At 32.7% G+C, this 14,610-nt stretch overlaps 1 protein-coding gene and 1 non-coding gene across 2 annotated transcripts; both read right to left on the reverse strand.

Moving 5' to 3' along the window:
• Positions 1–5,418: 5,418 nt before the first annotated feature.
• TRNAN-GUU lies at positions 5,419–5,492 on the reverse strand. Its single transcript has one exon. It is a non-coding gene; the product is annotated as a tRNA-Asn (tRNA).
• A 2,889-nt stretch (positions 5,493–8,381) lies between these two features.
• On the reverse strand, positions 8,382–13,445 carry LOC123216102 (leucine-rich repeat receptor protein kinase HPCA1-like). The gene is made up of 19 exons (XM_044636471.1): positions 13,257–13,445; positions 12,868–12,988; positions 12,712–12,783; positions 12,529–12,603; positions 12,369–12,440; positions 12,121–12,282; positions 11,954–12,028; positions 11,798–11,869; positions 11,605–11,676; positions 11,461–11,529; positions 11,287–11,361; positions 11,118–11,189; positions 10,891–11,028; positions 10,325–10,797; positions 10,090–10,242; positions 9,860–9,999; positions 9,551–9,770; positions 9,204–9,439; positions 8,382–9,119 (listed from the first exon to the last, which is right to left on the reverse strand). Exons 1-19 carry the CDS (start codon positions 13,351–13,353, stop codon positions 8,619–8,621), a joined length of 2,895 nt encoding a protein of 964 aa, XP_044492406.1. The 5' UTR covers positions 13,354–13,445; the 3' UTR covers positions 8,382–8,618.
• Positions 13,446–14,610: the final 1,165 nt, after the last annotated feature.

The raw sequence follows: 14,610 nt of genomic DNA on the forward strand, positions 1-14,610 counted from the left end.
TAGTTGATTTATAATTTAGAAGATATATTATCACTTTATTTAATTTTTGTTATTTATAGAATCATGTAATAAGTAAAGACATTAATATATAATCAAACTCTTAAATGAAATTCCTTTTGAAAATCAAATGCAGGCACAACTTTATTCCACTCTTTTTGACAAACACATACATCATCAATCCTTTTTCATTTTTAATTAATTCTTTATTTAAAGAGGTAAAAAAAGGGATAAAAGAATAACTTAGTGATATTATTTTTAATTATTATTCAATGAGAAACGATGTCTTTTCATAACTTATATTACATGAAATACAACAAAATGGTATATTAGTAATATGTATCTTTAATATAAAAGAAAATTATGTATATATATTTTTTATATATAATTTAAGTACACAGATAATATGTCATCATATAAGTGGATGATTTTGAATTAAAGATAAAATAATATTCAATCATATGATGACATATCATTTGTGTTCTGAATTGTATACTAAAAGTGTGTACACATAGTATTAGTTAGGCCAAAAGACTTATTCCCACTCAAGGTATAGTCAAATCTCAAACTTTCACCCTTTAACTTTCAAAAATCCAAACACCCACCCATAAGCTAAAATCTGTTAAAATTTTCAATTAGGGTTAAAGGTAAAATTGTCATTTAACAATAATATTTAAAAAATAAAAGTTTATATCATTTTGCCTTCTTAATTTAGAAAACTAACAATTTCTCCCAAAAATTAAGTTTTAAAAAGTGACATTTTCCCCCTACCTAAGGTTTCAAATTTTGTCAATGAATTTTTGACCAATGATGATCGGTCTCTCTCCCTCCTCGTGTAGTCTTTCCTTCCGACGCTTTTTCTCCAATCGACAATGTTTGGATTCGATAAAAGCTAGGAAAAAGTCGAAACTCTTTATTTGGATCTTCGTTGTCTAGACGATGAAGAATTTGGATTTTGTCGAATCCAGATGTCATCAATCAAAGTGTAATACTCTCAGGTATGTTTCAGGGGTATTTATGTCTTTTGACTCTATTTAGAGATATTTCCCATTTTAAGTACATATATTTGTTTTACATGTATATGTGTGTTTATATATATATATATATACCTAAAGAAAAAGAAAAAGAAAAGAAAGGGAAAAAGACAAAGAGAAAAAGAGAAAAAGATAAGGCTTTATATATAAAGAGAAAGAGAAGACTTTTCCATCATTTTTCCGTCCATGTTCCAGCAGCCACCATTCTTCATGCCTTTTCTTTGCTTTCTTGAAGCCAAAGGAAGAAATTGAAAAGATATTGGAAGATAAAATAAAAAGAAAAAAAAGAGAAGCACCTTGGAAGCTTTGGTAACCAAAGATCTCCTTCTTTCTCCTTTTATCTATGTTTATATGCATGTTATGTGAATATGTTAGTGTGTTTTGGTATTGATTTAAAGTGATCTTGGTGATAAAGGAAGCAAAACAAAGAGGAGAAAGCCAACTTGCAAAGATTTGACTTGAAACAAGGTAAGGGATGTCATCTTTGATATGTGACATATTTTAGGCTTTTGGTTCCTTGGATCTATGTTATAAATGATGATTTTGATGTTGAGGAATATTGTTTTGCCATTTGGGATGTCTATGTATGTGATTTTGTTCATGGCAGAAAGTTGCATAATATTTACAGTTTTTGCCACTGAGTTCGTCCCATGTTTTGGCTGCCTTATTTGATGAATTATAAGTGCTATTATATCTTGTTGGAAAGCTCTTTGAATCCTCTTTCCAACGATATATAATTTGTATAAATTAGAGATCATTTGGACTGTTAAATATTGTATAAACCAAAAGGACTGCTTTACCAAATAAACAGAGGAGGCAGTTTTGCCACTGCTTTCATCTCACGTTTTGACTGTCTTGTATAAGGATTTATGAGTGCTATTATATCTTGTTGGAAAGATTTTTGAATTATATTTTCAGTGATATATAGCTTGTATGAATTGAGGATCATTTGGATTGTTAAATATTGCATGAACCACAAGGACTATTTTATCAAATAAACAGAGGAGGTAGTTTTTGCCACTGACTTTATCTGCTGTTTTGACTGCCTGATTGAATGAATTATGAGTGCTATTATAGCTTGTTAGAAAGCTATTTGAATCCTCTTTTCAAAGATATATAGCTTGTATGAATTAGGAACCGTTTGGGCTGTGAAATTATATGAAAAAGAATGCTGCCCTGTCAAATGAACAGGGTTGTGAACAGTATTTTATAGTTTGGAAAGGAAAAGAAAGAAAAGAAAGGAAAGGAAAAGAAAAGAAAGGAAAGGAAAGGAAAAAAAAAAGAGAAAAAGAAAAGAAAGAAAAGCAAGAAAAGGTTGGGACTCAAGATTCAAGGGTTGTCCCAAGAGTAATGTCTGGTGAGTTATGAATAAATTTAGATTGAAGCAAAATTAGTAAGATATAAGACTCGCATGCATGCTATAAACTATGAGGGGGCACTTTACACTACACTGCCTGCAGTAGGGCACTTCGCAGTAGGACATAGACCCCCAGTAGGGTCTGCTCGCAGTAGAGCATGCTCGCAGTAAAGCTCAATTCAGATTCAGAAATGGTGTAGTGAAAGAAAGAAAGAGAGCTCGAGCTTAGAAAAGTGCCAAATCCCTATAGTTAGCTTCCATAAAGTATCAAATAGACACCAAATGGGACAAAGTATGACCCAAATAGTAAAGAGTGAACTAAATTACCCCTTCAATCTCTTATAGATGTTAGGATGTGAGATTGAGTCCCAAAAGTGAGTTAGAACAGGAAAAAAAGATAGTTTACTTGATTCTTTCCCCTTACTGAGTGTTCTTATCACTCACTCCCTTTTCTTTCCTGATTGTAGGTACAGGTGATCGAGGTAGCTGCGAGGCAGGGTCAGGTCAGCGTAGGTAAATCCGGCTGGAGCAGGTTATCTCTAGTTTATATTACATGCATACAGTGACATGTTCTTGTCGACTTTTGACTTTTTGAGATTATGGTACAGTTGCATATGATTACTCCCTATTTTCAGATGCTTTCAGATGAGCTTTCATATGAGTATATACATCTTTTGTTCACTTCCAGATTTTCAGTTTTCTTGGAATACTTCCTAAACACTTTTAATGATGCGTTTATTTTAAAGTATTTTTAAAAAAGAAAAAAAATAGACGCTCCGAATATTAATTCGTAACATTTCTCCTTCGGTGGGTAGTACTTCTAGGGAGGGATGTTACACAAAAGGAGAGACATCGGCTATCGTTCACCCACGAAATTTGGAACCTTAGGTAAGGAAAAAAATATCACTTTTGAAAACTTAGTTTTGGGAGTAAATGTTAGTTTTTCAAATTAAGGGAGTAAAATAATATAAATTTTTATTTTTTAAATATTATAGTTAAATGACGATTTTACCTTTAATTTTAATATATTTTCATTTATAGATAGGTATTTAGGTTTTTAAAAGTTAAAGAATGAGAGTTTAAAATTTTACTATATCTTGAGTAAGAATATGTCTTTTTGCCAATTACTTAATGATAAATTTTGTAATTAATTTTTTTTATTGTTTTACCTATATAGTGAATTGTTTTATTTTTTGGTTATTTTAACTTTATTCAATTAAAATTTATGTTTTAATAAAGCAAGTAAATTTGGTTGTCATTTATACAACTTTACGGGATTTATATTTAAAAAATATGCCAAATGTTTGATACCCATTACAACAGTAAAACTATATATATGTGTATAAGTACATTTTAAATATACAAATAAATATATAATAAATATATATTATTATATCATTGAATAATTTTAAATTAATAATAAAGTAAAATATAATCCTATAACAATACATATAAATATGTACCTATTTATATACCCAAAATGGGTATGCATGATAATGCTCATAATTACAATACATAATAAATAAACAAATTATATAAATTTATTTATATAAACTGAAATCATAGTATTTTATTGCGTGATTTTGAAATAAAAAAAAACTAAATCATCACATCACTCAATCACAAATAATAATCTGAGTTTGTATAAATAAGTTTGTATATTTTATTTATGTTTATAATTTTATTTAAAATTATTTAATTAGAGGTTATTACTTTAATTTATATAGATAAATTTATACAAATTATTTTTATATATAATATTACTTGCTAGAGATTATTTGATCGTGAAACTAATGTGACATCTAGCTGGACCACCAGTTCATTTCTATTTATTAATTGAGAGTCCGGGCAAGCCGAGAGAGCTTAATTGGTACCAAAGTATGTATGAGAGAAACAGAACTAGACTGTAAAGAGGGAAACTAGGTATGACCAGAGGTAGAGGTGTGATTTGGGTTGAAATGGCCCAAGAGTCAACCTAAAGCCCTAGAAAATGGTCTAACCCAATACTATAGTATGTCGGGCTTGGTCTATAAGCCTTCCGGAGTGAGCCCTGGGTTGAGACACAAGACAAGTGGGCTAACCTGATAATGTTTACATAAATTAAAAAATAAAAAATTAATTAATTAATTTATAATTATAATATAAAAAATTAATTATTTATTAAAATTAATATAAATGGATTAATCCGTTTAAGGCCTCATCCTATATACATTGGACTGAGCCGTGAGCCTTATACATCCAATGGCTCAACCCCGTCCAACAACCTGTAACTATAATAGATCTTAGGTCCAGTCCGATCCATGAGTCCAATGGACTATACTAGAGTAAGTCTGACCCGACCTATGAACACCAACAACCGGAGGTGTCTTACTTCACTTAACACTGATAAGTCCTTCTAGGTTTTCTCTCCGGCTCTAATGTCAACCCAATCTATAGTGGGAAACTAGTGCTGTACGCAGTTTTTGATGTATAGGTTCCTAAAATCTGGACAAACACGCAAAAAATTATGTATTTGTCAGCACAAACTTCCACGCAACAAGAATCACCATCACATCCGGCTCCACAAAATTTCAAAAACTGAAGCACCATTCATATCCACCGCCCTCTCTCTCTTCAACTTCAAACAATACTCACTGCTAATTCAGAGAACTGACTGACTACCATGGAGACTATGAGAACAGCTGCAGCAGGAGAAGAAGAAGAAACTGAAGGTGATGGTGGGAATTGACGACAGTGAAGAGAGCTTTTACGTGTACTGGAATGGAGTTCCGATAATCTTTACTGTGTGCCCGTTAACTCATGCATGTCCGTTCCGATAATCTTTACTGTGTGCCCGTTAACTCATGCATGCATGGCCTAATATTATAATCCACGAAAAATAAATAACTTGATAAGAACCTGAGAAGCTACTTTTCTAGTTTATTTTTTAAAATTTTAAATGAGGCCAAACGAGAAATATAAATTAGATTTTGTTTAGCTAAAGAAAATTCATTTTTTTGGGGATTGCCCCAATAACATAAAGTTAAAAAACGCTAGAGGAAGGGCTTGAACCTTCGACCTTGTGGTTAACAGCCACACGCTCTAACCAACTGAGCTACTCCAGCTTTTGTGCTTTTCTACGAAATATTTTAATACACCTTGCAAATTATAAAAGCTGCCTAGTATTCAAACCCTAAATTGGGAATGATATTGGCAATACTGCTAGAATAAATTTCAAAACTGGGTTGTGTATTTTTTTAAGACCATACAAGGCCTATTAAAAATCATCTTTAAGTAGATTTCTTCATAAATAAATATTTTGGTTAATACTTTAGAGGTTAAGCTAGCTTGAATAATCGACCATATCAATATAGTTATTATAGAATTGAAATTTTAACACACAAGTGCATATTTTAATGTAATAATGACAATTGTACATTTTGACAACATAGCCAAACCCTTTAGAGTGTTGTGAATAGGTTTTAATTTTTATGTTGGTTGTAAAGTTTTTGTTAAATATAAGAATCTATTAGCAACATTTTATGCATTTGAGACAACCCAAGAAGAAAATTCTGCAGACTCTCTTGGGCGCTACAAATGTGTAAAGATAAGCTGGTAATGAATCATTTGTTCCTTTGCACCATGACAAACACAGTTGATAGGTGTGCTTTAAGCATGTGTCTGTGTGCATGCAAGTAATTGTTGGTTTTATGAGTTTGTTGTAACTTATTATAGACGTTCCAACTAGGGAACATGCACAATATAGTTGGGGCCTATTAAAGTGGGATTAGGTTGTCCTTACATAAATTAATTGAAAATTAAAGTCACTCCCCTAATTAGTTCAAAGCAAGAAAAAACTAATGACATTGGTTGTCCTGATCAATTCAATTCAATTGCTATTTTAAAAAAAAAATTATTTTCTACTTTCAGGGCATTTTTAGGTTTTGGATATGAAAAAGAAACCGAAATGTAAAAGGCAAAATATTACCACATATGTGTCAAACAAGGGGTGAAGCCTATTTATAGGATTTTCTTCCATCTTCTCTTCCTTACGAATGAATTTGAAAAAAAAATAATTTCATCATCAAGCAAATATAATGTATGTTGTGGAAAGTCATAAATGGTATAATACTGTCATTTAAATTTCTACTATTTTAAATAATTACATTAATAGGGGAAAACTAAAAAAATATTGTAATTATTTAATATATAATACAGTGATGTTAAATGTGTTTAAACTAATTATTTAAAAATATTACTAAGAAAACTTTGTGGGTCAAAACTGATTTAAGAAAAGAAAAGTATAATACACATTTTGTTTATTATATTATTCATTTCAAGTATTTTCTCCCCATGAATACTCTTATATGTGTAATATAATTTAATTAATTTGGTTGTTTATTGAGTTGTCACATGTTAATACTATACACCAATTTTTCAAAGGTCAATGTTGACTGACAATGTTTTGGTGAATAAATCTGTGTATTTATTACTTGAACATATTTTGATTCTTCTAAAATTCGTGTACAGAAAAACTTCGATGATATTTCCTCCATTTATTATAATATGAAAGTCATAAATGGTATAATACTGTCATTTAAATTTATATTATTTTAAATAATTATATTAATTTTGTCAAAAAAAACTTAATGAGATGAAAACTAAAAAGAAAAATATAATTATTAAATATATTATAGAGTGTTATTAAATTTGTTTAAACTAGCTATTTAAAAATATTACTAAGAAAACTTTACCGGTCAAAACTTATTTAAAAGAAGAAAAGTATAATACACATTTTGTTTATTATATTATTCTTTTCAAGTATTTTCTCCTCATAAATACTCTTATATTTGTAGTATAATTTGATTAATTTGGTTGTTTATTGAGTTGTCACATGTTAATATTATACACCAATTTCTCAAAGGTCAATGTTGATAATGTTTTGGTAAATAAATCTGTATATTTATCACTTGAACATATTTTGATTCTTCTAAAATTCGTGTATAGAAAAACTTCGATGATATATGTTTTTGCTTTTATCCACTTTAATATTTCCTCCATTTATTTGCGTAATACAAGTTGCATATCTTTATATAATATAAAAAGAGTGTTTGCAATAGAATGGAGTATGCATGTCTTTCGAATATGTTGGATGGCATATCATAGTCATACGCATTTTAGGGTAGCTTCATGGACGGCAAGAATTTCTAAATAATTGGAGGATGTTAAAACCAAAGTTTGTTTTGTAGAATACTATGATATTGTTGTTCCATTTCAAGTGAATACATACATTGTTTTGGAGCATGCTTTATAGAGTATGAGATATACGGAGCATCTAGACATTCGACTAAGTTGACATTCTTTGTAGACTTATTGTATCAAAGAATTTTAGTTCATTTGTTTTATTTAGTGCACAAAATATATGTATTACTTTGCTTTCCAATGTCATCGTGTTAATTCAAAATTGAATCATGTCAATTTGTTGATTGCAAATTTTATTTATGATCTAGTACATTGTATTAAGTATGGTAAACCACCAATTGCGTTAAGATATGATATTTCAAGACCAGAAATATTTTTATCATTATTTTAGAAGAAAATGGGGTTTCTTTTTGGGTAAGCGATTGAACTATCATAGGGGTATTCAAGGGGTAAATTTTATCTATGTTGAAACATTTTAAGGGTTTTTTAATTAATAAAATTATGTATATTTATTTTAAGTATACAAATAGGTATATACTTAATATATGTCATTATGTAATTGAATAATTTTGAATTAAGAATATAATAATATCTAATTATATGAAAACATGCAAAAGTGTTTAAATTATCAGACCAGATTAAAATTAAAACAAAAAATAAAAGACTATGAAAAAGTCATGCGGCATAATTGTTTGCTGGTTGCAATTAGGCCGGTTCAATTTAATTGGCTTGATTGCTGAATAAGACAGCAGATGAATTTGATAGCTTAAATTAATCTGCTGTGCTCATATCATATGTTGACCATATTGTCGTTTGCACTAAATCAAGTTGAAGAAAAAGAATATAATAAACAAGTCATCTTTTACACCAAATAATCCTAATTTAGGGTGGCAGGATTGAGTAAGCTACATGAACTTAAGCTGTTGTCTAGCAGCAAAACAACTTGTTGCTCTGCACAAACAATGGTTGTAAACATACAACATATAATAAAGACATCTAAATATTAAAAATTAAATCAAAAGGGGGAGATCAGCTTGTGACTGTGTGTGTTACTTGGGTTCAAATTTTGCAGAATGCGTATATCCACCACTGTAATCAAAGGCATGATCACTGTCTTTTTTTGGCAAGTTTTCACCATAAATATGTCTGATGACACCTTTTGTAGAGCCAAAATCTGTTGCAGATGATGATGCTGAAGTTGAGTTTGTGTTCAGTCCATCGTTTTGTAGAAGGGTTTCAATTGCCTTAACCACCTCGCTCATTGTCGGACGATCTGCAGCTGATTCTTCGACGCATTGCATTGCCAAATCCAGAAATCTTCTAAAGCCTATAAGTCCTGTGTTTCTAATGGTTGGATCCATTATCTCCTTCAATCCATAATGCTCTTCATCATTCTTATCCAATGCGGTTTGTACTTCGCGAACAATGTACTTTCCCTTCTCTATCGGTTGCCTAGCCATTACAAGTTCTAGCATAACCACTCCAAAACTATACACATCACTCTTCTCAGTTAGTTGCTGAGTCATGTAATATTCGGGATCAAGGTAACCCTGCAACAGGACACCATTGGGACATTGATACATGCCAAATAGAAACCTATGAACCCAATAAAAGATTAGATTTTCTAGACTTACCAGTGTGCCCTTAACTTGAGTTGAAACATGTCCTTTTGCACTGTCTGATACGAGCTTAGACAAGCCAAAATCTGCAACCTTAGCTGTTAAATTTTCATCCAACAGAATGTTGGTAGACTTGATATCTCTGTGGATAATAGGAGGATTAGCAAGCTCATGTAGGTAAGCTAGTCCTCTTGCGGAGCCAAGAGCAATGCGAAGTCTCCTTTTCCAGTCGAGATGAATGCCGGATCTCCCTGGAAATGTAAAAATGAAGTCTACTCAGAATATGCAATGTTGAAAACGTATTTTTTCACAAAACATTGTTCACCTGTCTGTTGGCTAGTTCAAGAGAGAAGGTCCGATACCTGACAAGCTCTCCCTAAGCGTTCCATTGGGGAGAAATTCATAAACTAGCATCTGTTCTCCTTGTTCGAAACAAAAACCGACAAGGCCAACCAGATTCTTGTGATGAACTCGTGAAAGCAATTCGATTTCAGTCTTGAACTCAAGCCCTCCCTGCATTGATCCTTGCTGAGCTCTTTTGATTGCCGCTAGTTGTCCATCAGAAAGCATTCCTCTATAGACCTGGAGGCAGCATAAGCATCATCACTCAGCAGTGCTTTAGATCCTCAGATCCACTTCAGGGAGTAGCTTATAGAGGGAAAATCATTTACCTTGCCGTAGCCTCCAGACCCTATCTCATTGATTTCAGAGAAATTATTGGTGCTTTTTTTAAGTTCACCATAAGAGAACCATCTTGCTCCCTTCAACTGTGGTGCACCTCCACTGTCTTTGCCACTGGGTACCCAGGATGCTGCAGAACAAAGAATACAACCAACATGACCGTAAAACTTTATCAAGTTGCACAACTAGAAACATGCTATATTAACAGAAGATGAATTACCAAATGGTTTGCTCATTCCAATGGCTCTTTCTGCTCGTTTCCTTTGCCGGAAAGCGTATACCCCAATTCCGAGAAGGCCTAGAACCAGAAGGGCACCTCCACTTGCTAAGCCAGCAACCACACCAGGGCTAAGAGAAGCTTCTTTATGTGATTCTGAAATATATTTGTTGTTTGTCTAGTCAGTTCATCATTATATGATGTAGTAGTACTAATTTACACTGAATAGGTTTGTTACCTGGAAAAGGGTAAGGGGTAGCGATGAAATAGTAGGGACCAAACTCGTTAGGAGGCTTGTAGGTTTGATTACTGAACTGAAATCCAATCCTCTGAATTTCAGTCCTGTTAAAGTACTTTCCAGTAGATGGAAAGAGTGCAAGCTCCACTTGAAGGTAGTCGTCGGTATTGAAGAAGGGATTCTGAAGAAGGACTGAACCAGGATTGAGCCCCATTTTCATCCACAGGCTCCTCTCTAGTTCATGAAACAGATTCACATTGGACAACTCCCTGAAGAAGGGTGCTCTGAAGTACATTGTCCCTTCCAATGGATAAGCACATTCACAACTCTGAGGGCTGAGCTTCTGATCTGGTGGACATGATCTGCCTGCACAGTCAGCCAGGCTGGTCGAATATGGCTTTGTTGATAGTTGCTGTGCCTGGCAGTAGTTCATATTTGAGAGATCTGAGGAGCACACAGGATTCCCTACAAGTCTGAAAAGAAAAATATCCATCAACAAGCAAGAAAGATGCAATAGAAAAACAAATTATCTGTCAATGAAACTTAAAGCTTATAAGGTGTCCTACATTAATGTATAGTTTTTATATCCAGAATCCACTGTCAGTTTAGAGATTTTGTTGTTCTGAAAATCAATAAGCTGCAAACCCGGACCAATGGTGTCTCCTAGGTCCAATGTGTCATTAAAAGAGTTGTTCCTCAGTTTCCTGCACAAAAGTAGAACTAAATTAAGATTCGTATCTTTCTATTTTCCAAAATCATGTGGAAACTTCTGTTGGTTTTCCTGAAAACTTACACTTGTTGTATTTGCTGAAAACTGAAGACTTTCTGTGGAACAGTCCCTTGAAGTGATCCATATTCTACAATCCTGAATAGCATAAAGAAGAGCTCCAGGATGAGATTTGAAAGTGCTTTTGAGGGAAGTGATTTTCAGAATATAAATCTAGGATTGACAGAAGACTTACAAAGTGGTGAGTGATGTTAAGGTTGAGAACCAAAGTGGAGCTTCTGATGGATCAAACGAATTGTTGCTAAGATCCCTGAAAGATAGACCATTGACCAGAGATATTCTCCATCAGAAAAAAATTAATTTTGTGAGAAATCAACTGGAAATGGCAAGTTTTGTGTCTTTAACTCACACATAATTGAGGGAATTCAGTCGACTGAAGTTTGGAAAAGGGCCCGCTAGATTGTTGTGAGCTAGATTTCTGATAAAGAACTTCGATTAATCAGAAAACTATCATATTAAAAATTTCACAGTTTCTTAAAGAACAATTACTTACAACTCATTGACGCTTGTAAGGTTATTGAGACTTGATGGAACCTCTCCTGAGAGATCATTTCTATCTAGCCGGCTGTTGCAGATAGTAAAAGTTTCAGTGAGTTTCAGTTAAAGAAATTCAAGGAGTTCCTGACTGGGATCAAAATGTGGAAAGGAATAGAAAGAAAGATGAATTTGACGAGATTTTTACTCACAGAACCTCAAGAGTCTGAACAAGTCCTACTGTGCTGGGGATGGTCCCGGTGAGTTGATTTCCATCGAATAATCTGAAAATGGAAGAACCAAAAGCAGTTGGAAGACAAAAAGAAAAATATTCGAAACCAAAAGATGCAGGGTGGATATCTACTTACACATGTATCAGCACCATGTCAGAGCTGAAAAGTTGTGGAGAAATGGTACCAGAAAGCTGGTTCTTGTTGAAATGGCTGCAAATCACAGAATGAAGTTATTGTTTGGTAATAAGCTAAGCTACTTTAAAGACAGTTTAATTAGAGAATTGGAAACAAAAAGAACTCACAAGTGTTTCGCTTTTTTAAGTTGATCCAATCCTGGAGAGTTGGGTGTCGAAACCGGGATTGATCCTGTCAACTGATTGTCTGCCAGGTCCAGCCAGTAGAGTTTGGAGAGCTTTCCTATAGAAGGAGGAATTCTACCACTGAAGTTGTTCGAGTTCAGAGCCCTGGAAAGGAGGCTAAATTTAGCAAAGTGAACATTGAGAAAACTTGCGGAGTTTGTGATGTTTCCAACTGTGAAAGCTATTCTTACAAGAAAGATAGCTGTCCCAAATTGCCTATTTCATCAGGAATGTCACCAGTGAAACTGCAGCCGGCTAAAATTCTGAAAGATGGAAAAACAAAAACATTCATATTTCATCAAATCATACAATAGAGATGAACAGATCAGCACAGACGAAATAGGAGCTCACAGGATATTCAGCTTCTGGAGATCTCCTATCTGCGGAGACAGCGAACCTGTGAGTTCTTTATTAAATGACAGGTCCCTGAAATCAAATTGGTGCATAATTTCAATCACCTTGTGAGAGCTAGCAACACTTAAAATATGCAGAAAAATCAACAAACTTTCAAGACAATAAGAGAAGAAAGCTGACAAGGATTTCAATTCTGTAAGCCCTCCAATGTCTCCACTCAGTTTCCCTGCCAAGCCCATGGTTGATAATCCCCTGAAGAATAAAATACAAACTAATGAGCTTTGCATCAATTTTCAAGTTGAAGAGAAAGTAATTGAAATAAGATTTTTTACTCACAACGTAGTCACCCTTGAATTGCTGCAGACAACTCCTTCCCAGGCACCACAAGGGTCATTTGAGCTTTTCCAGCTTGGAGGTATATTTTGCCATGAATGTTTCAACGATTGGAGAGCTGCGGCTGCACCACCACCAACAGATACTCTTCAGTCAATATTATCAGTCTTCGCAAAAACAGTTCATATACATATGCAGTATGCTCATTGAATCTGGCATTGCTATTGCCATTTCTAACACTAATTTCTTCATAGACCTTCTAACCACCACCACAGCAGCCGCAGCGGCAACCAATACTCAGCCAAACTAGCTCACTATATAATAAAATATGCACAAAAGACTCATAATGCTCATTCAAATCAAACACTACTAGAAGTTGCAAATCACATTACCATCATTAGAGTCTGTAACGCAAGAAACAAACTGAACTTTGAAACTAAACAACATGACAAATACGATGAAGAACAAGAATCTGCAAAAGGGCGCCATGCCCAAGAGAGCTCGACCTAAATTTGGCAAATCAAAAGATGATCATTCAAGCACCATTGAGGAAACAAAGAAAGAAAGTTTCACACAAAAATATCAAAAGGGTTTGCCCAGTTTTGGTTAAAGACTTGATTTCCCTTGTCTTGGAAGTCAACTAACCATCTCCACTGCTGGCCAAGGCCATTATCATAGCGTTTTGGTCACATTATTAATGGCTTTCTTTATGTCTTTAGTTATAAATGCAATGATCCATCCAAACAGTCTCCTTCAAACAAAAACAAAACAATTATAATTAAACAAATGCTTTATGGATCCTCCGCCTGCATGCCAAAACTGTGGATTGGAGATTTACATAATTATATAAAAAAGTATTAAGCATTTTTTTTTAATACAATTTTATCTTAGCCTGCATTGCATGTATCCTATGAAGAATTTTCAACATTATAATATTTTATTTGTTTTTTTTTTTTTAGCATTTTTTATTAGAAACCGCGTTGGAGAGAATGTTTGATCCATTTGCCAGTCAAAGAACTTAAAATAGTTTGTTTTCTTCTCTTATTTTACTTGCTTTATATAAAAAGATAATGAATACATATTTTCTATTTTCATATTTCAATTTTGCTTTAAAAGTTGTTTTCAATTTTGAGATCACAAAATTAAATTTATCATTTTCATTTTCAAACTTAGTTTTTGAAAACAATAACAACAAATACGATATTAAAAATCGAACTACTTGTAATATAAACAAAAATATTTTAAGCACTAACAATTGATATAAACACAAGTACAAAAGTTATCATATCAAGTGATTTTATAATTTTGAATTAAAGATAAATGAACATTCAATTATATGATAATATGCCAACATTTGCGTACATATTTCTTCCCATTGCTAGTGCCCGTATTAGCTACTTCTTTGTTACCATTTACAAATGTAATATTCATAACACGTTACTATTTCGTTTAAGCAATATTAATTTAAAATTATTTAATCATATGATGACATATCATCTATATATAAAATTACATACTAAAAAATATATACACATAGTTTTATTCATATTTCATCTTTTAAATCTAGGATTGATTTAACTAACCCACATTAAAATCATCAAAATACATTATCTTTTCATTACCTAAATCAAACCCATTCATAGAATTTTTTGTTATTTTTATCATTATGAATGCTAGTTGTATCACTCTTTTAAAGAGTCCAATGATATTGAGAGAGTATGTTTTAAGAATGCTTTACCCTCTTTA

Source organism: Mangifera indica, chromosome 1 (genome assembly GCF_011075055.1).
Source record: "Mangifera indica cultivar Alphonso chromosome 1, CATAS_Mindica_2.1, whole genome shotgun sequence".
Classification (NCBI taxonomy): Eukaryota; Viridiplantae; Streptophyta; class Magnoliopsida; order Sapindales; family Anacardiaceae; genus Mangifera; species Mangifera indica.

Excerpts from the sequence above, each read along its gene's own strand:
- LOC123216102 (XM_044636471.1), bottom strand. The coding sequence starts at position 13,353 with ATGGCGCCCTTTTGCAGATTCTTGTTCTTCATCGTATTTGTCATGTTG. Across the intron at positions 10,798-10,890 it reads TATAAAAACTATACATTAAT|ACTTGTAGGGAATCCTGTGT; the intron begins GTAGGACACCTT and ends TTTTCTTTTCAG. Across the intron at positions 10,000-10,089 it reads TGGAATGAGCAAACCATTTG|CATCCTGGGTACCCAGTGGC; the intron begins GTAATTCATCTT and ends TTTGTTCTGCAG.